The sequence below is a fragment of the Balaenoptera ricei genome, chromosome 13 (assembly GCF_028023285.1).
Source record: "Balaenoptera ricei isolate mBalRic1 chromosome 13, mBalRic1.hap2, whole genome shotgun sequence".
Lineage (NCBI taxonomy): Eukaryota > Metazoa > Chordata > Mammalia > Artiodactyla > Balaenopteridae > Balaenoptera > Balaenoptera ricei.
In genome coordinates this window covers 16,785,488-16,806,189 of record NC_082651.1, presented here as the reverse complement: position 1 = coordinate 16,806,189, position 20,702 = coordinate 16,785,488, and the positions used below count along the sequence as shown (strand labels likewise).

Sequence of the window (20,702 nt, the reverse complement as noted above, 5' to 3'; positions counted from 1 at the left end):
GACTTAATTCGGTGGGTCTAAATGCCAAACAAGATCCAGGGTCTGCTTTGGTGAATACGGTGCAGGGACCAATTAATATGGACTCGTGCTATGCCTGACACTAAGATACCTTCCAGGCGGAAAAGAACATCAGCAAAAAAGGACACGGTGAAGTTTGAGGGGAAGAAGAGCCCGCATTCCTAGCGCCTTAGGACACTCCCGGGAGGAGGTCGGTGGGTGGGGCAGAGACGCAGGATGGTCGCTCCTCGTAGAGCGGGACGTGAACTGTCTACGCAGGCACTTGATTCTTCTAACCACAGGAAGTTAGATTAAAGCGAATGCCAAGGCAGCCTCAAGCCTCTCGAGGGGCAACAGAAAAGATTCCTGGAGGAGGGAGGTGCAGTGAGCGTGGGCGCTTGATAAGCGAAGGAACAAACATAAGTAACCACCTCCTTTGGCTGCCGGGCCTTCTAACCTAGCCCGGGAACACTTCCCAGCGCGGAGAAGCCGTCAGGTCTAGTGCGAGCTCTCCACCAATCAGCGACGTAAGGAAATTTCCAGAGACAGTCATTGGCTCGACTGCCCGGTACAGTCTTGGACCCAGAGCTGCAGTTGGCTGAGGGGTTGCCGTGGCGACAGATCGCGCACAGGCGCAGTGAGCCTCAGTGGCGGCCTGGTGGCTGCTAGGCAACGGGAAACGTTCTCGGCTTAGAGACAACTTTCTACTCCCAGACCTGCTTTTTCTCTGTCTCAGGAGACCCTCTGAGGCGGCTGCTGGTCTAGTCTGACTTGGTGAGTCCTGAGGAATTGAGCTGTGGGACTGAACTCCGACTTCTAGGCAGGAGACTCATCATGCTTTTGGAGCACATAAGGAAAGGCTCAGAGAGGCAGAGAAGGCCAATGGAAAGGCATTTTAGTGATACCTACTACCTACCTAGCAATTTAGAGGGCTAGAAACTGAGGAACAGAGCTATCAAGAGACTTGTCCAAGATCACACACGGAGTGGTCCGGTCTGGACCTCTGCTAGTCAGTATGGTAACCACTAGCCACAGGGGGCTAGTCTGAATTGAGATGTGCCCTAAAGGTGAAATACTTTGAAGACGTAGTAACAAAAAATAAACTATCATATTAATAAGTTTTATATTGGTTACATGTTGAAATGATAATATTTTGTATATGTTAAATAAAGAACATTATTAAATTAATTTCTTTTTTTGTTTTTGAATGTGGTTACTTGAAAATTTTAAATTGCATAGGAGATTTGCATTATATTTCGATTGGCCAGTGCTGATCTAGACTAAAACCTGGGCCTGCTGACACCTGGTTCAAGACCTCGTGTATTGTAATACTGTTTTTAAGGAAAGTATTTCCACCCATCTGGTGGAACTGGAGTGTGAGTGGTGGTGAGGGTACAAGACTACTACAAAAGGCTCATAGTTCTAGTGTTCTGGGACCTTGCTACTCAAAGTTTATGAATCAGAATCTGCCTTTTCACAAGCTCTTCAAGTGATTCTCATACACATAAAATCTCCAGAAGCGCTGTTTTATGATTTAGCCTTCAACCCTTTTTTCCCTTTATTTGGTTTCTCTGTGAGTAACTAGGCTATATATCTCAGATTACCTGCATTAGAATTACCTGCATTTTGAACACTACCCCCACCCCCGGAAATATTTTGCATACGCAAGTGTGAGAAACGTTCTCAGTATAATGGCATTTCTCTTCATCCTTCCAAATCTGGACCATTGTGGTCCCCAAATCAGAGGCAGCAACAGCATCACCCAGGAAGTTATTAGAAATGCAAACTCCTGGGTCCCACCCCAGCTACGGGGCTTCTAGAAGGCCAGGCATAGTTCCTAATTTTCATTCCTCTGGTTTAGGTCCTCAGTTTGGGAAGAATGGGGTAACTTTGATAGCTCTTCTTTGGGGATAAGCAAATTAAGCTCTCCGTGGTTCTTAAAACCCCTCTGCTTAGCCCTACTTCCCCAATCCTTTTGCTCTACTTTTCATTTTTCTTTTCTTGACCCTAACCCCTCTCCAGGAGTGAAAATGGCTTTTCGTGCCTCAGACAATGAGTTGGACCTGGAAAGTATTGGAGAGCTGATGGAAAACCCTATGCTTACAAGACTGAATAGTATAAAAGCAAAGGGAAGACTGAGTTTTGTAACACCCACAGAAAATGAAGATGATACACAATTCCTGACATTTAAGCACACTACAAAAGCTCAGGAGAGGACAAGAAAACGACAGCAGCCTATAAAACTAGAGCCTCTGGTAAGTTTGAAAACCAGCATTTTAGCCACTTTTGGCTACAGAGGATGTTGCAAAATTGCTTTGGGGGATGGAAATTACTTCCATCTAGACTTCTAGACTCTTAACAAAGAAGGAATGAAAACCTGAAAGTTAAGACTTGTTTATGAAATTGTAAACACACTTATTTATTCAAAATTATTGAGCTCTAAATACTGTTTGAGGTGGTGGGATGCAGTGGTGAACAAAGTTTTCTAGCAGATAAATTCTCTTTAGCATTATGTACAATACAGATACTTAACTATGTAAGCTGTAAGGCTCTTTTAGGTACTAGGGTACCATTTGATACTAAGAACTTCAGTAAGAGTAATATATATAATTAAATAATTTTATTATTTTCAAAGTAAATGCCTAGTGTCCTGAAAAATTTTGTACATGTCTGAAAATAGTTTTAAGAATCCATTTATGCCCTTGGATAATTATATATCCATGTAAAAGAGCAGTGAAAGTACATAAAAAAGTAAAAATTCTCACTCGGACCTTCAGATGTTAACTCCTGTTGTTAGTGATTGCCTTTCAGGCTGTTTTATATGTTTATTCAAACATATATGTGTGTGTATATATATACATATGTATGTGTGTGTATGTAAACATATAGCTTTAAAGAAAGATTATACAGTACATACTGATCTTCAAAGTACTGATTTCACTAAAACATATGGAAGTCTTTCCAATTGGTGCATACAGAGGTATCTTTTCTAACAGCTGCACTGTGTTTTGTTGCATGGATGTGCCATAATAGTGTACCCATTAATTGTTCTCCTGAAGGGAGTTCTGGTTATTTCCTTTTCATTTTGTTGTTATTATTATTTTGCTATTGCAGATAATTCTGCATTGAATGACTTTGCCTTTGTACAGATAAAAATGGATTTTCAGAAGTGGCATTCTGTAGGTCATAGAATATGTACATTTTAATTTTGAAAACTATTGCCCAATTGTGCTGAAAGGTTTACCTTTGCACCTACGTTGTATAAGAGGTCCTGCTTACCTACATCTTTGCCAAAACTGATGCTATCAGTTCTCTTATTTTTGCTAGACTGATAAGTTAAAATGGCATCACATTGTTGTTGTGATTTGCATCTTATTAATGAAGTTAATTATATTTTCATTCATTCATTGGCATGTGCGTAACTTATTTTGTGGATTCTGTTCATAACCACTGTCTACTTTAAAATTAGATTGTTTGCTTTTTTCCTATCAGTTTCTGAGGTTTTTAAAAACATATATATATATATATATGTATATATGTGTAACTGAATCACTGTGCTGTACACCTGAAATTAACATGATATTGTAAATCAACTATATTTGAATAAAAAAATAAATAAATAATAAAAACATATATATACATATATATTATGGACATTAACCCTTATTCCATTCCTTCTCAAATTTAGATACTGATTCATGCTGGAGGAAAACATTCTTGAAGGTCCATAGTGCTGATTTATTATTTTTATTTTAATGTTACTTTATGTGAAAAACGGTTAACCTAGGGATTAATTCAAAATTTTAATAAACAAATTAACATCTTAAATGCAAAGAAAACTACACAGCCAATTGCAATTCAGGTTAACAGAAAATGCAAAGTAACAGATGTTGTTGACACTGAACTTCCATTTGCAAGGTGGGTATGGCACTGCCTGCAGCTGCTCTCTTCTCCAGAGAGCAGTGTGCCTGCACTATGCATTGTGGGGAGTTTTGGGGCCTCTCTACTGTTTTTTTCCCATGGACTTAGTATTAAACCTTTTACACTTGTTTCTTTCTGAGGGGTTTACCTTCATGTGGCAAAAGTGTGTAATTAACCCTTGATGATTAAAGTAGTTCCATTTGACATCAGTGTGATAAATTTATGTATATTGAATTCAATGCCTACTACATGCCAGGCTCTGAGTCATGCTCTGGGGATACAACAGTGAACATGGGAGACAAGATTCCTGTTCACATTCTAGTAATCCTAAATAATTAGACTGAAGAATGTCATCTAATGATAGGTGCTGTTAAGAAAATAATACAGGGAATGTGGTCAAGACAAACGGCTGGCTACTTTAGATTGGGTGACTACAAAGGTCTCCCTGAGGAGATGTCATCTGAATGAGTCCCAGACTATAGCCTTTATCACCTGCCAGATTGTGAATGGACAAGCCTTCAGAGATTCCAGTCCCCAGCCCTTGAGCTGCCTCAGCTGATGTCAAGTGGAGCAGAGGCAAGCTGTTCTCACTCAGCTCTGCCTACATGGTAGATTTTTAAGCAAAATAAATGTTGTTGTTGTGTTTTAAGTCACTAAGTTTGGAGCATTTTGTTATGTACTAGGTGACTGGAACAATATAACAAATACATGAATATAGTAGTTCTACAATATTAAAAATACTAAGGAATAAAGTGAAAATGACATCAATTTCTACCACATGGAGAAAGTAGCTTAGTATTCAAGAGACTAATTTCATGTGTATAGGTACCTGTAGTTTGATTTGTTCTGACAGAGTTAGTAATACTATGTATGTTCTTTTTATCATTGCCATCCTTCCCCTCTCCTCCCCTCCCCTTCTTTGTTCTTTTCTCCTCCTCCTATGCCCACCTCCCCACCTTCCTTCTCCTCTCTCTCTCCCTCTCTTCCCTCTTTCTTGCCCTCTCCTACTCTTCTTCTTTTACATTTTTCCTTACCTTCAATTCTCCAATCTCTGACCCCCATTTCTATGGTATCTATCATTAACAACAATCTGATGTACATCCTTTCTTGCTTTTCTCCATGCTCAATTTTATATAAATGGATAAATACACACACAAAAATACATATTTTTACATAATTTGTTATGAATACACAAGATAAAAAGATATAAATTATAACATCAAAAACATAAAATGTGTGGGGAGGATAAAATGGAGAGCTTTAGAATGCATTCAAATTTAAGTTATTATCAACTTAAACCATTACAACTATAAGTTTTTTAAAGTGAGTCTCATGTTAACTACAAAGCAAAAACCTATAGTAGATACACAGAAGATAAAGAGAAAAGAATCTAAGCATACTACTGAAGAATATTATCAATTCTGAAAGGAAGAGAGCAAGAGAAGAAAAAGGGAACAAAGGAATCATAAAATAGCCAGAACATAATTAACAAAATGGCAATAAGTGCATACCTATAAATAATTACTCTAAATGTAAATAGACTAAATTCTCCAATCAAAAGACACAGACTAGGGGCTTCCCTGGTGGTGCAGTGGTTGAGAATCTGCCTGCCAATGCAGGGGACACGGGTTTGAGCCCTGGTCTGGGAAGACCCCACATGCCGCGGAGCAACTAGGCCCGTGAGCCACAATTACTGAGCCTGCGCGTCTGGAGCCTGTGCTCCGCAACAGGAGAGGCTGCGATAGTGAGAGGCCCATGCACCACAATGAAGAGTGGACCCCACTTGCCGCAACTAGAGAAAGCCCTCGCACAGAAGTGAAGACCCAACACAGCCATAAATAAATAAATAAATAAATAAATAAATAAATAAATAAATAAATAAATAAAATTTAAGAAATATATATATATATGAAGTATTGTCATAAAATTAAAAAAAAAAGACACAGACTAGCTGATTAGACTTTTTAAAAGAGACCCATCTATTTTAAATCTGTTATAGGCATCTACATGCTGCCTACAAGAGACTCACTAGAGATGTAAGGGTACACACAGATTGAAAGTGAAGGGATGAAAAAGGTATTCCATGCAAATAAAACCATACGAAAGCTGGGATAACTATACTTATATCAGACAAAATAGACTTTAAGACAAAGACTGTAATAAGAGACAAGATCATTATATAATGATATAGGGGTCAATCCAACAAGAGGATATAATGTTTGTAAAAATTTATGCACCCAATATAGGGGCACCTAAATATATAAAGCAAATACAGATCTAAAGGGATGAAGAGACAGCAATACAATAATAGTGGGGGACTTTAACACCCTTCTTTCATCAATGGAAAAATCATACAGACTAAAAAATCAATAAGCAAACATTGCCCTTAAATGACAAGTTTGACCTAATGGACTTAAGAGACGTATATAGAAACTCCATGCAAAAGCAACAGAATACACTTTCTTCTCAAGTGCACATGGAACATTCTCCAAGATGGATTATATGTTAGGCAACAAAACAAGTCTTAATAAATTTAAGAAGACTGAAATCATATCAAGCATCTTTTCTGACCACAGTAGTATGAAACTAGAAATCAATTACAAGAAGAAAATTGGAAAATTCACAAATTTGGTCAAAGAAAATTGGGTCAAAGAAGAAACCAAAAGAGAAATTAAAAAATACTTTAAGACAAATGAAAATGGAAATACAACATATCAACACTTACGGGATGCAGCAAAAGTGGTTCTAAGAGGGAATTTCATAGGGATAAATGCCTACATCAAGAAACAAGAAATACCAAATAAACAACCTAACTTTACACCTCAAGGAACTAGAAATGGAAGAACAAACAAAGCCAAAAATGAATAGAAAAAAGGGAAATAACAAAGATCAGAGTGGAAATAAAGGAGATAGACACTGAAAGAACAATAGAAAAGATCAATGAAATTCAATGAAACTAAGAGCTGGTTCTTTGAAAAGATAAACAAAATAGACAAACCTTTAGCTAGACTTACCAAGGAAAAAAAAGAAAGAGGACTCAAAATCAGAAATGAAATTTTAGACGTTACAACTGATACCACAAAATACAAAGGATCATAAGAGACTGCTATGAACAAATATGTGCCAATAAATTGGACAACCTAAAAGAAATGGATACATTCCTAGCAACATACAACCAACCAAGATTGAATCATGAAGAACTAGAAAATTTGAACAAACTGATTACAGTAAGGAGATTGAATTAGTCATCAAAAACCTCCCAACAAACAAAAGTCCAGGACCAGATGGCTTCACTGGTGAATTTTACCAAACATTAAAGAATTAATACCAATCCTTCTCAAACTCTTCCAAAAAAACAGAAGAGGAGAGAACTCTTCCAAATTCATTTAATGAGGCCAGCATTACCCTGAAGCCAAAATTAGACAAGGATACCACAAAAAAAGAAAATTGCAGGCCAATATCCCTGATAAACATAGATGCAGAAATCCTCAACAAAATATTAGCAAACAGAATTCAATAGTACCTTAAAAGGAGCTTACACCATGATCAAGTGGGATTTGTTCCAGGGAAGCAAGGATGGTTCAATATCCACAAATCAATCAGCATGATACACCACATCAACAAAACAAAGGATAAAAATCATATGATCATATCGATAGATGCAGAAGAAGCTTTTGATAAAATTCAACATCCATTTATGATAAAAATTCTCAACAAAGTGGATTAAGAAGGGACATAAAACAACATAATAAAGGCCATGTATGACAAACCCAAATATAACATAATACTCAACAGTGAAAAGTTGAAAGCTTTTCCTCTAAGATCAGGAACAAGACAAGAATGCCCACTCTCACAACTTTCATTCAACATAGTATTAAAAAATCCTAGCCACAACACTAGGATAAGACAAGAAAAAAAGAGATAAAAGACAAGAAAAAGAGATAAAAGGCATCCAAATTGGAAAGGAAGAAGTAAAACTGTTGCTATTTGTGAATGACATGATACTACATTTAGAGAACCCTAAAGAGATCACCAAAAAGCTGTTAGAACTCATAAATTAATTCAGTAAATGTGCAGAAAACAAAGTCAAAATACAGAAATCTGTTACATTTCTATACACTAATAATGAACTATCAGAAAGAGAAATTTAGAAAACAATCCCATTTACAATTGCATGAAAAAGCAGGAAATACCTAGGAATAAACATAACCAAGGAGGAGAAAATACCTGTACACTGAAAACTCTAAGATGTTGATAAAAGAAATCAAAGAAGACATAAATGGAAAGAAATTCTGTGCTCATGGATTGGAATAATTAATGTTGCTAAAGTGCCGATACTACCCAAAACAATCTACAGATTCAATGAAATCTCTCTAAGAATTCCAATGATATTTTTCACAGGAATGGAACAGACAATCCTAAAATTGTATGAAACCACAAAAGATCCCAAATAGCCAAAGCAATCTTGAGAGGGAACCATGAAAGATCTTGAATAGCCAAAGCAATTTTGAGAAAGAAGAACAAAGTGGGAGGTATCATGTGTCCTGATTTCAAACTATATTGCAAAGCTATAGTAATCAAAGCAGGATGGTGTTGGCATAAAACAGACACATAGATCAATGAAACAAAATAAAGATTCCAGAAATAAATCCATACATATATGGTCAATTAATTTATGACAAAGGAGCCAGGAATATACAATGGAGAAAGGACAGTCTTTTCAATAAATGGTATTGGGAAAACTGAACAGTCACATGAAAAAACAAAACTGGACCACTAACTTACACCATACACAAAAGCTAACAAAATGAATTAAACATTGGAACATAAGACCTGAAACTATAAAATTTCTAGAAGAAAACATAGGTGATAAGCTTCTTGAGATCAGTCTTGGCAATGATTTTTTGGATTTGACATCAAAAGCAAAGGTAACAAAAATTAATATACAGAAATCTGTTGCATTTATATATACCAACAGTGAAAGATCAGAAAGAGAAATTAAGGAAACAATCCCATTTACCATCACATCAAAAATAATAAAATACCTAGGAATAAACCTACCTAAGGAAGCAAAAGACCGGTACTCTGAAAACTATAAGATGCTGATGAAAGAAATCAAAGATGACATAAACAGATGGAAAGATATACCATGTTCTTGGGAAGAATCAATATTGTCAAAATGACTACACTACCCAAGGCAATCTACAGATTCAATGCAATCCCTATCCAATTGCCAATGGTATTTTTCACAGAACTAAACCCATACACCTATGGTCAATTAACCCTACAACAAAGGAGGCAAGACTATACAGTAGAGGAAAGACAGTCTCTTCAATAAATGGTGCTGGGAATGTAAATTGGTACATCTCCTATGGAGAACAGTATGGAGGTTCCTTAAAAAACTAAAAATAAAGCTACCATATGATCCTGCAACCCCACTCCTAGGCATATATCTGGAGAAAACCATAATTCGAAAAAATACATGCATCCCAGTGTTCACTGCAGCACTATTTACAATAGCCAAGACATGGAAGCAACCTAAATGTCCATCAACAGATGAATGGATAAAGAAGATGTGGTACATATATACAATGGTATATTACTCAGCCATAAAAAAGAATGAAATAATGCCATTTGCAGCAACATGGATGGACCTAGAGATTATCACACTAAGTGAAGTAAGCCAAAGATGAATATCCTATGATATCCCTTATACATGGACTCTCTCTGTCTCTCTCTCTCTCTCTCTCTCTCTCTCTCTCTATATATATATATATATACACAAACGAACTTATTTCCAAAAGAGAAAGAGACTCACAGACAGAAAACAAATTCATGGTTACCAAAGGGGAAAGGGGCAGAGGCGTGGGTCAGGGGAGGGATAAATTGAGAGGTTGGTATTAACATGTACACACTACTATATATAAAATAGATAACCAACAAGGGCCTACCGTATAGCACAGAGAACTATGCTCAATGTATAACTGAATCACTGTGATGTATGCCTAAAACTAACACAGTATTGTAAATTAACTATACTTCAAGAAAAAATTTTGAAATTTATTAAAAAATACAAAAGCAAAGGTAACAAAAGCAAAATAAACAAGCGGGACTACATAAAACTAAAAGGCTTCTGCACAACAAAGCAAACTTTCAACGAAATGAAAAGGCAACCTCTGGAAGAAACTATTCGCAAATCATTTATCAGATATGAGGTTATAATCCAAAATATATAAGGAACTCATACAACTCGTAAAACAATCAAATTTTAAAGATGGGCAGAGGACCTGAATAGACGTTTTTCCAAAGAAGGCATACAGATGGCCAACAGATTCATGAAAATGTGCTCAACCTCACTGATCATCAGGGAAGTATGAATCATAACCACAATGAGGTATCACCTCACACCTGTTAGAAAGGCTATTATCAAAAAGACAAGAAACAGGAAGTGTTTGCAAGGATGTGGAGAAAAGGAAATCCTTGTGTACTGTTGATAGGAATGTATATAAATTGGTGCAGTCACTATGGAAAACAATATGAAGTTTCCTGAAAAAATTAACAATGTGATCCAGCAGTCATACTTCTGGGCATTTTTCTTAAGGAAATAAAAATACTAGCTCAAGAAGATAGTTATAGATACGTATAATTGCACCCCATATTCATTACAGCATTATTTACAATACCCAAGACATGGAAGCAACCTATGTGTCCATCAGTGTAAAAATAGATAAAGAAAATGTAGTATATATACACACAATAGAATATTATTCAGCCATAAAAAGAAGGAAATCTTGCCATTTGCAACAACATGGATGGACCTTAAAGGCATTATGCTAGGTGAAATAAGTCAGACAGAGAAAGACGAATACTGTATGATCTCACTTACATGTGGAATCTAAAGAAAATGAAAACTGAACTCATAGAATCAGAGAACAGATAGGTGTTTGCCAGAGAACGGGTTGAGGGGGTGCGGTGGATGAAATGAGTGAAGGGGGTCAAAAAATACAAACTTCCAGTTATAAAATAAATGAGGTCCTGGGGATATAATGTACAGCATGGTGACGATAGTTAATAATACTCTATTGTATATTTTAAGGTTGCTAAGAGAGAATATCTTGAAAATTCTTATTATAAGAAAAAAAAGTGTAACTGTGTGATGATGGATGTTAACTAGATTTATTGTGGTGATCATTTTGCAACATATACATATGTTGTACACAAACTAATATAATGTTATATATCAATTATGTCTCAATAATAAATAAAATAAAATTCAAATAATAGTACTCTTCTAACACATTTGCTGTAAAGATTAATGGGTGTTAAAGTTTTGTCACATAGAAGAAGCTCAATAAATGGTAGTTAATATTTTTATTTAAACTCTAAACAAAATTTTGGGAATTTGAACCCAACTATATAACACATCATTGCCAGTGGGATTTATTTCAGGAATGTAGGGAATTAACCATTTTAAAAGCAATCACTGTAATTCACCATATTACCCCACTGAAAAATAAAAACCATATGATTATATCAATAGATGTAGATAAATCCTTTGACAAAATCCACCACCCATTCCTGATAAAACTCTCAGCAAATTAGGAGTAGAAGAGACCTTCCTCAAGTGAGTAAGGGTCATCCATGAACAACCTACACCTAACCTCAGGCTTAATGGTGAAAAATTATGAACAAATAAGGATGTCTGCTCCCAGCATTTCTGTTTAACAATGTATTAGAGGTGGTAGCCATTGCAGTAAGGTAAGGAAAAGAGATGAAAGGAATCCAGATTAGAAAGGAAGAAGTAAAAATTTTCATTCACAAAGAACATGATCATCTATTTGGAAAATCCAGTGAAAGCTATGAAAAAGTTACTAGAACTGATTATGAGGCTAGCAAGGATACAGAATACAAGATAGTATAAAAAACTAACTAATTGCACGTCTATGTATGAGCAATTTGAAATTGAAATTAAATAAAAATACTATTTACAATAACAACAAAAATATGAATTGAGGGTAAATCTATTGAGAATGTGCAAGGCCTGAAGAACGAATACTACAAAATATAACAGAGAAATTAAAGAAACTCTAAATTAAGAATGATACTGTGTTTGTAGTTTAGAAGACTCAATATTTTCAAGATGTCAGTTCTCCTCAAATTGATCTATAAATTTAATGCAATTCCAATCCAAGTCCCAGCAGTATTTCTCCTTTTTGATAGAAATTGACAAGCTGATTCTAAAATTCATAGAAAAATGCAAAGGACTTAGAACAACCAAAACAACTTTGAAAGAGAAGAACAAAGTTTAAAGTCTAACGCTCCTGATTTCAATACTTACTATTAAACTACAGTAATTAAGACATTGTAGTATTGGTGTCAAGATAGACAAATAGACTGATGGAACACAATAGAGTCCAGATATAAACCCATACATATATGGATTCCACTGGAAGAGTGCCCATGAAAACTTGCTCCTGGTTTCCCCCAGACTTTGTCCCATACACCTTTTCCCTTTGTTAATTTTAATTGCTTTCCCCTTTTGCTGTAATAAATCATAGCCATGAGTATGACTGCTCATGTAGTTGTAGGCTTTTTGATGATGGCCATTCTGACTGGTGTGAGGTGATACCTTATTGTGGTTTTGATAAGCATTTCTCTAATAATTAGTGATGTTGAGCATCTTTTCATATGCCTGTTGGCCATCTGTATGTCTTCTTTGGAGAAGTGTCTATTTAGGTCTTCTGCCCATGTTTTGATTTGGTTGTTTGTTTTTTCAATATTAAGCTTTATGAGCTGTTTGTATATTTTGGATATTATTTGCAAATATTTTCTCCTATTCCATAGGTTGTTTTTTCATTTTGTTTATGGTTTCCTTTGCTGTGCAAAAGCTTTTAAGTTTGATTAGGTCCCATTTGTTTATTTTTGCTTTTATTCATTTTGCCTTGTGAGACTAATCTAAGAAAATATTGCTAAGATTTATGTCAGAGAATAGTTTGCCTATGTTCTCTTCTAGGCATTTTATGGTATCATATCTTAGGTCTTTAAACGATTTCGAGTTTATTTTTGTATATAGTGTGAGGGAGTGTTCTAATTTCATTGATTTACATGTAGCTGTCCAGCTTTCCCAACACTATTTGTTGAAGAGACTGTCTTTTCTTCATTGTATATTCTTGCCTCCTTTGTCATAGATTAATTGACCATAGGTTTATTTGGTAGTTTTATTTCTGGGCTCTCTATTCTTTTCCATTGATCTATATGTCTGTTTTTGTGCCAATGCCACATTTTTTTTTATACTGTAGGTTTGTAATATTGTCTGAAGTCTGGAAGGGTGATGTCTCCAGATTTGTTCTTTCTCCTCAGGATTGCTTTGGCAATTCTCAGTCTTTTGTGTTTCTATATAAATTTTATTTGTTCTAGTTCTGTGAAAAATGTCATGGGTATTTTGATAGGGATCACATTAAATCTGTAGATTGCTTTGGGTAGTATGGCCATTTTAACAATATTAATTCTTCCAATCCAAGAGCATGGGATATCTTTCCATTTCCTTTATGAATGTTTTATAGTTTTTATTATATAGGTCTTTCGCCTCCTTAGTTAAGTTTATTCCTAGGGATTTTATTTTTTTGATGCAATTTTAAACAGGATTGTTTTCTTACTTTCTCTTTCTGATATGTCATTATTAGCGTAAAGAAATGCAACAGATTTCTGTGTGTTAATCTTGTATCCTGCTACCTTGCTGAATTCATTTATTAGCACTAATAGTTTTTGTATGGAGATTTTAGGGTTCTCTCTATTGCGTATCATGTCATCTGCAAAGAGTGACAGTTTTACCTCTTTCCTTCCAATTTGGATACCTTTTATTTCTTTTTCTTGTCTGATTGCTGTGGCTAGGACTTCCAATACTGTGAAAGAAGTGGTGAGAATGGGCATCCTCGTCTTGTTCCTGGATTTAGCGGAAAGGCTTTCAGCTTCTCACGGTTGAGTATTAAGTTGTCTGTGGGTTTGTGGTAAATGGCTTCCCTTGTAACTGCCTTTAGAATCCTATCTTTATCTTTAATTCTCACCATTTTAATTACGATATGTCTTGGTGTGGATCTGTTTGGGTTTATCTTGTATAGGACCCTCTGCTCTTCCTGTACCTGGATATCTGTTTCCTTCTTTAGGTTTGGGAAGTTTTCAGTCATAAATTCTTCAAATACATTTTTGATCCTCTTTTCTCTCTCTTCTCCTTCTGGAACCCCTATTATGCTTAAGTTGGCATCCTTCATATTACTCTCTATATCTCATGTGTTGCTTTCTTTTTTTTTTTTTTTTCATTTTTCTTTCTGTCTGCTGTTCTGATTGGGTGATTTCCATTATTCTATCTTCCAGGTCACTTATTCATTCTTCTTTGTTATTTAGTGTGCTATTTATTGCTTCTAGATTGGTTTTTATTTCACCAATTGAGTTGTCTAATTTTGATTGGTTTGTCTTTATAGTTTCTAGTTCCTTGTTACAGTGATCTGCATTTCTATCAATCATCTTTCTTAATTCCTTTAGCATTTTTATTATCTCCTTTTTGAACTTGTGGTCTAACAGTCTGGTGAGGTCTGTTTCATTATTTGTTCTTTCAGGGGATTTCTCTTGTTCTTCTAATTGGGAGTAGTTCCTCTGCTTTTTCATTTTACTTAAACTTTCTCTGTCTCTATGAATTCAGGAGAAGCAGTTATTTACTGTGGTGTTTGAAGGGATGTTTTTAAGTGGGAGTGTCCCTGTGTAGACTGTGTGAGTCCAGTATTTTTGGTGCAGTGGCTGGGTTTGGTATGAATGCCAGCCACATCTTTCCTCATAGTGTGCTGGCCATTATCCCTTGATAGTAGGTGTGATTGATGTTGTGGTCTCCAGAGCCTGTGCTGGATGTTGGATGAGACCTCCTCTTTGCTCCATGGCTGTCACAGCCCTGTTGGGGGAGGGTCTGCTCCCCAGTTGTTGGAGTAGAAGCCCCGAGGGTTGGGTTTGATCAGGATCCATTGCCCTTGAGTGTGTGAAATACAATTCATATTTTATGGCAAGACAAGAAAAATTTAAACATAAAAAATTCTTCTCTGCACTTTGGCCTGCTCTCTTCCCCCACTATGCTTGTGTTTCTGCATTATGCATCAACGAAACCTCCCCCATCAGCAGGAATACCTGCTCAGCCTTAAAGAGCAACATTCTCCCAGGATCAACAAGACAACTCCTTAAAAGATAACATTCCTTCTTGATCTCGTACAGGGTCACATGACCCACCACAATGATGCTTAGCTCTGGATCATTTAAACTGCCAATAAAATGTCATTTGATATATAGCCCTCTGTCTCAAAAAAATTTATATAACTGTGCCTTGACTTCTAACAGGTGGAACAGTTCTCAGAGCTTTCTGAGGTGCTCTTTCCTGACTGTAATCCTCAAATTTGGCTTGAATAAAATTTTCCATTTCTTTCTTAGATCGACTGATTAATTTTTCATCAACAAATGCATGCCCTGCCCCACAGGAGGTGATTGCAAGTGAGGTCCATGTGGTCACAGTGACCCTATGGACTGCCTGTGCAGGCAGCCGTGGTTCCATCCAGAAGCAGCCCATGGTCACATCTTTTTCCGTGTGTTTGTTCCAGACCTACTGCTAGGCTGTGCTGTGGAGTGGGCTGGGGCTGGGGCCGGGGTACTGTGGCTGCAGGAATCTAGGTGGTCGTGCTGCCACCTGGAACCTGGGCTGCCTCTGTGGCCAACCTCTCCCAGGACCTGTCAGCCGCAGATCCAGCTCCAAGCTGCAGTGTATAGTGGGCGGGGCCGGAGCGCTCCTGCCAGACACAAACAGCTGTGTACTCCTGCCCAGGGCCTGTCCACCAGAGACTCAGCGCCCAGCTGCTGTGCATTTCTGTGGCACCACTTAGTATGCATGCTGACAAAGTCTGCATGTGAATGCTGACAGTGGGCTCCAAGGTTCGGTCCGGACCACACCCCAGGCCCTCCAGCCTGTCTCCCTGCAGGTAGATTGAGTCCTCTCCCAGGGCCTGTTGGTCCAAGATTTGGCACTTTGCCTCTGTGAGTATTTGTGGCCCCATCTGGTGTGCACCTTGAATTGGGAAGTGAGGCGTGGCAGCAGCCGCCAGCACTGGTCTCTCTCTGCCCTGATTGTTAGCAAGCCAGCATGCCCACACTCCTCGGGAGTAGAATTTAGGCTTTCCAGCCCCTATATCTGTCCCAGCGGACCTCCCGGCAAGTAAGGGGCCTCCCCAGGGCAAGGGTCTACCCTTGTGGACCTTCTATCCTTTACGGATCCCTCCCAGGGGCGCCAGTTCCGTCTCTATGCCTTTTCCCCCTTCCTACCCAGGTGCGTGGAGAAGTTTGTTGAAGCTTGGGTTGTATAGGAGTTCTTCTGCCAGTTTCCAGTTGGTTTTCTGTGAGACTTGTTCCACATGTAGATGTATTTTTGATGTGTTTGTGGGGGGAGGTAAGCTCCATGTTCTCCTACTCCGCCATCTTGATCCCCCTCCAACAATTTTGTTTTTAAAAGCCCAAAAGTGGAAACGAGCACAATGTCCATCAAGAGGTGAATGAATAAATTGTGGTGTTTCTACACTATAGGATACTACTCAGCCTTAAAAATAAATGAATTATGGATACATGAAACAACATAGAGGAATCTCAGCATAATTATGCTGAAAGATGGTGGGAAAAAAATACATACTATTTTATTACATTTATATAAAGGGCTGGAAAATGCAAACTAATGTATAGTGATAGAAAACAGATCAGTATTTGCCTAGGGAGGAGTATTGGAAAGGAACCTGAAAAGGCTTATGGTTGGATTCTGTTCATTATCTTGACTGTTTCATTCGTGTATATATATATATATATATATATCAGCACATCAAATTGTACACTTTAAATACATACAGCTTAATGTATGTCTATTATATCTCAGGAAAGCTGTTAAAATAATTTAAACTGTTAAAAAATATTCACATTTCCCTGATTGTCTTATAATAATTTTGTTTGCAGAGTCCTTGTTAAAATTTATATCAAAATAAGATCCATGCACTAGCTGGTTGATATTTCTCTTAAGTCTAGGTCTGTAAGTTCCCCATCAACTCTTTTATATTTTCTTAGGAAAAAATTTTAATGAGCAAAATTTGGTTATTTTTCTATATAGTTCCACACTCTAATTTTGTTGACTGTATCCCCACTGTGGTAGCTAACCTATATTTCTCTGGTTCTTGTATTTCCTATATGTTGGTTGTTAGGTCTAGAGTCTTGAGTTTGATTTTCTGGGGGCATGAGTACTTCCATAGCAGGTGTAGTGTTCTTTCATTAAATTGGCATATAGAAGCTGGTTGTCTTTTTTCCCCCAGTTTTATTGAGATATAATTGACATAAAGCACTGTATAAGTTTAACATGTACAACATAGTGATTTGACTTACATGCATCATGAAATGTTTATCACGATAAGTTTAGTGAACAACCATCATTTCATATAGATACAAAATTAAAGTAATAGAAAAAAATTTTCTTTGTAATGAGAACTCTTAGGATTTACTCTTTTAACAACTTTCATATGTAATATACAGCAGTGTTAATTATATTTATCATCTTGTACATTACATCCCTAGTACTTATTTATCTTATAATTGGAATTTTGTCTTATTGAAGGTTACAATCCATTTACAGTTATTGCAAAATATTGGCTGTATTCTCCATTTTGCAAAATACATTCTTGTAGCCTATCTTACACCCAATAGTTTATACCTCCCACTCCCCCACCCCTGTAATATTGCCCCTCCCCCCCACTGGTAACCACTAGTTTGTTCTCTATATCTGAGTCTGCTTCTTTTTTGTTATATTCACTAGCTTGTTGTATTTTTTGGATTCCACATATAAGTGATATCATGCAATATTTTTCTTTCTCTGTCTTAACTTGGCATAGACTTTCTTAACAGTGTTGTAAAATTCACCTCTTATATTTTCATCTAATACTTTTTTTTCCTTGATTTTTTTTATTGAAGTATAGTTGATTTACAATAATTTATTAGTTTCAGGTGTACAGCATAGTGAGCCAATATTTTTATAGATTATACTCCATTTAAAGTTATTATAAAATATTGGCTATATTCCTTGTGCAGAACAATATCTCCTTGTAGCTTATTTATTTTATACATAGTAGTTTGTACTTCTTCATCCCTTACCCATATCTTGCCCCTCCTCCCTTCCCTCTCACCACTGGTAACGACTCTATATCCATGAGTCTACTTCTTTTGTTATATTCACTGGTGTGTTTTATTTTTTAATCCTACATATAAGTGATAACATGTCTCACTTATTGCACTTAGCATAATACCCTCCAAGTTCATCCATGTTGCTGCAAATGGCAAAGTTCTGTTCTTTTTAATGGCTGAATAATAGTCCACTGTATATATATAAGACATCTTCTTTATCCATTCATCTACTGATGGGCTCTTAGGTTGCTTCCATATCTTGGCAATTGTAAATAATGCTGCAGTGAACATGGTATGCGTATATCTTTTTGAATTACTGTATTTGTTTTCTTCAGATAAATACCCAGGAGTGTAATTGCTGGGTCATATGGTAGTCCTTTTTTTTAAATTTTTTGAGGAAACTCCATACTGTTTTCCATAGTGGCTGTACCAATTTACATTCCCACTAACAGTGTGCGAAGGTTCCCTTTTCTCCACATCCTCGCCCACATTTGTTATTTGTGTTCTTTTTGGTGATAGCCATTCTGACAGGTGTGAGGTGATATCTCATTGTGGTTTTGATTTGCACTTTCCTGATGATTAGCGTTGTTGAGCATCTTTTCATGTGCCTGTTGGTCATCTGCATTTCCTCTTTAGAAATATGCCTGTTCAGATTCTCTGCTCATTTTAAAAGTCAGGTTGTTTGGTTTTGTGATGATCTTCAATTAGCTATGGCTATGGGAAGTGATTAGTGACCTTTGGGTAGAGTGGGAGTATTGTATGATCCCACAGTAACTGTTGTAGTGAATGGTGGGGGTTTGTATTGGACAATTAGTGAGTATGTGATTTCATGCCTCTGTGTACTTTCTGTCATAATGTCACCCTTAGAAGTATTCATTGGTATTTAAAGGGCAGAATTAATGGAAACCAAGTAGAAAAGTTTTAGTCAAGCAATAGGCCATGGACAATGATGATAGCTGCTAATAATGATTGTGGCTTAGATAAGAAATTAGTCCAGGAAGGTGATCAATTTCCAACAGAGATAGAGTCCAAAGATAGTGAAGAATAAGTTCACATTAATATTTAAAAGATTAACATGTCTCTTTATTTCCCAAAGCCAGTGCTAAAAGCCTACCAAGATCATAAGAAGCCAGAATACATATATGAGCAGAACCGATATCGGTTAATCACTTCTGGAGTCCTAAAGCCTCCAGGAAGCACTGAAGAAAGAAGTTCTACCAAATCTCTTGTTCAGTTCGAGCGTGAAGATTCTGTAAAAAAGAAAAAACAGGTAAGTATTAAAGTACTTGTTTGATCTTTTTAATGTTAGTTTCATATAGCATTGCTAACATGCTTTTAACTCATAAAGATAGTGACAAAATCTCTTTCCCTTAGGTTATATAAAGGATTGGGGGAATACAGTATTTCCCAGTTCTTCCTATTTAAGGAAAATTTGGACAGTAGAGTAAAATCATAAAGGAAAACTTTCAGCATTCATATCGTGTCTTCTGATCTTCTCTAGAAGACATGTTAAAAGAGGACATAATAGTGTTTTGAATGTTATTATAACTTTTATTAAATTTTCATCATTATTCCCCCAAATCTTTGAAGACCTTGGTGAAGGGCAATAAAATAGAAACTGAACCAACTAGAGAGACAACTTTTGTAATTGGTGAGAGTTGTAGAGTGGGGAAGTTGCCTTGCAAGGAATAAGTGAATAGTAATTCTGGGGCAAAATCACTAGAGGCTGGCTTTATGTGAATACCTGTAGATAATTAAACAAAAGAACAGAAGTGGGAGAAAATGTGGAGGACACACCCACAATAAAAATACCAATAGAGCCAAAATTTCTCTGAGCTTTTTATTGAGAGGATCTTTCAGTCCTAGTTGTCTGTCTTTCAGGCTTTGGGCTGCAGTGCTAGAAATTGAGAGTTGAGGACAAGCTCTGTCCTCGAGGATTTCAGAATCTGGAGGTGGGAAATGAACAAGTAAACACTTAAGCGCAGTGAGGTGTGATAAGAGCTCTCCCTGGTCATTTAAAGTACAAAATAATGGAGAACTGAACAGAAGGGATGCTCATACCTGGTGGCCAGGGGGACGATCAGTGGAAGAACAGCTACCCTAGGGAACTGTGCTAAGCTCGGAGGAATGAGTGGAAAGTTAACAAGGCAGATAAGGTGGGAGAGCTATGGCCTTGGGAGCCATGGGTTTGGGTGAGGTTATCCTGAAAGAATATCATATGATAAATTGTATGAAATTGTATAGCTTCAGTTAATTTGATTTCTGTGAAGTAGAAAGAGAGAATGAGATATTTTAAGTGGGGTCAAGAAAGATCTGACTGTACATTAATTAGCTCATTTGGTATAAAGTGGGTTTCAAGAGCTTGAATTTTAAAAAGAGATTATGCAAACTATTATATATAGGAAGGATTAAAAAAACAAGGTCCTACTGTATAGCACAGGGAACTATATTCAATATCCTGTGATAAACCATAATGGAAAAGGATATGAAAAAGAATATATATGTGTAAAACTGAATCACTTTGCTGTACAGGAGAAATTAACACAACA

At 36.7% G+C, this 20,702-nt stretch overlaps 1 protein-coding gene across 1 annotated transcript in view; it reads left to right on the top strand.

The window, feature by feature from the left end:
• Window positions 1-677: 677 nt before the first annotated feature.
• The window catches only part of DNAH6 (dynein axonemal heavy chain 6), a 298,766-nt gene continuing 278,741 nt past the window's right edge, over window positions 678-20,702 (top strand). The window contains exons 1-3 of the mRNA XM_059942689.1: window positions 678-771; window positions 2,020-2,252; window positions 19,250-19,423. Coding sequence (XP_059798672.1) covers window positions 2,028-2,252; window positions 19,250-19,423 — 399 coding nt within the window. The 5' untranslated portion in view covers window positions 678-771; window positions 2,020-2,027. The remainder of the gene's footprint in view (window positions 772-2,019; window positions 2,253-19,249; window positions 19,424-20,702) is intronic.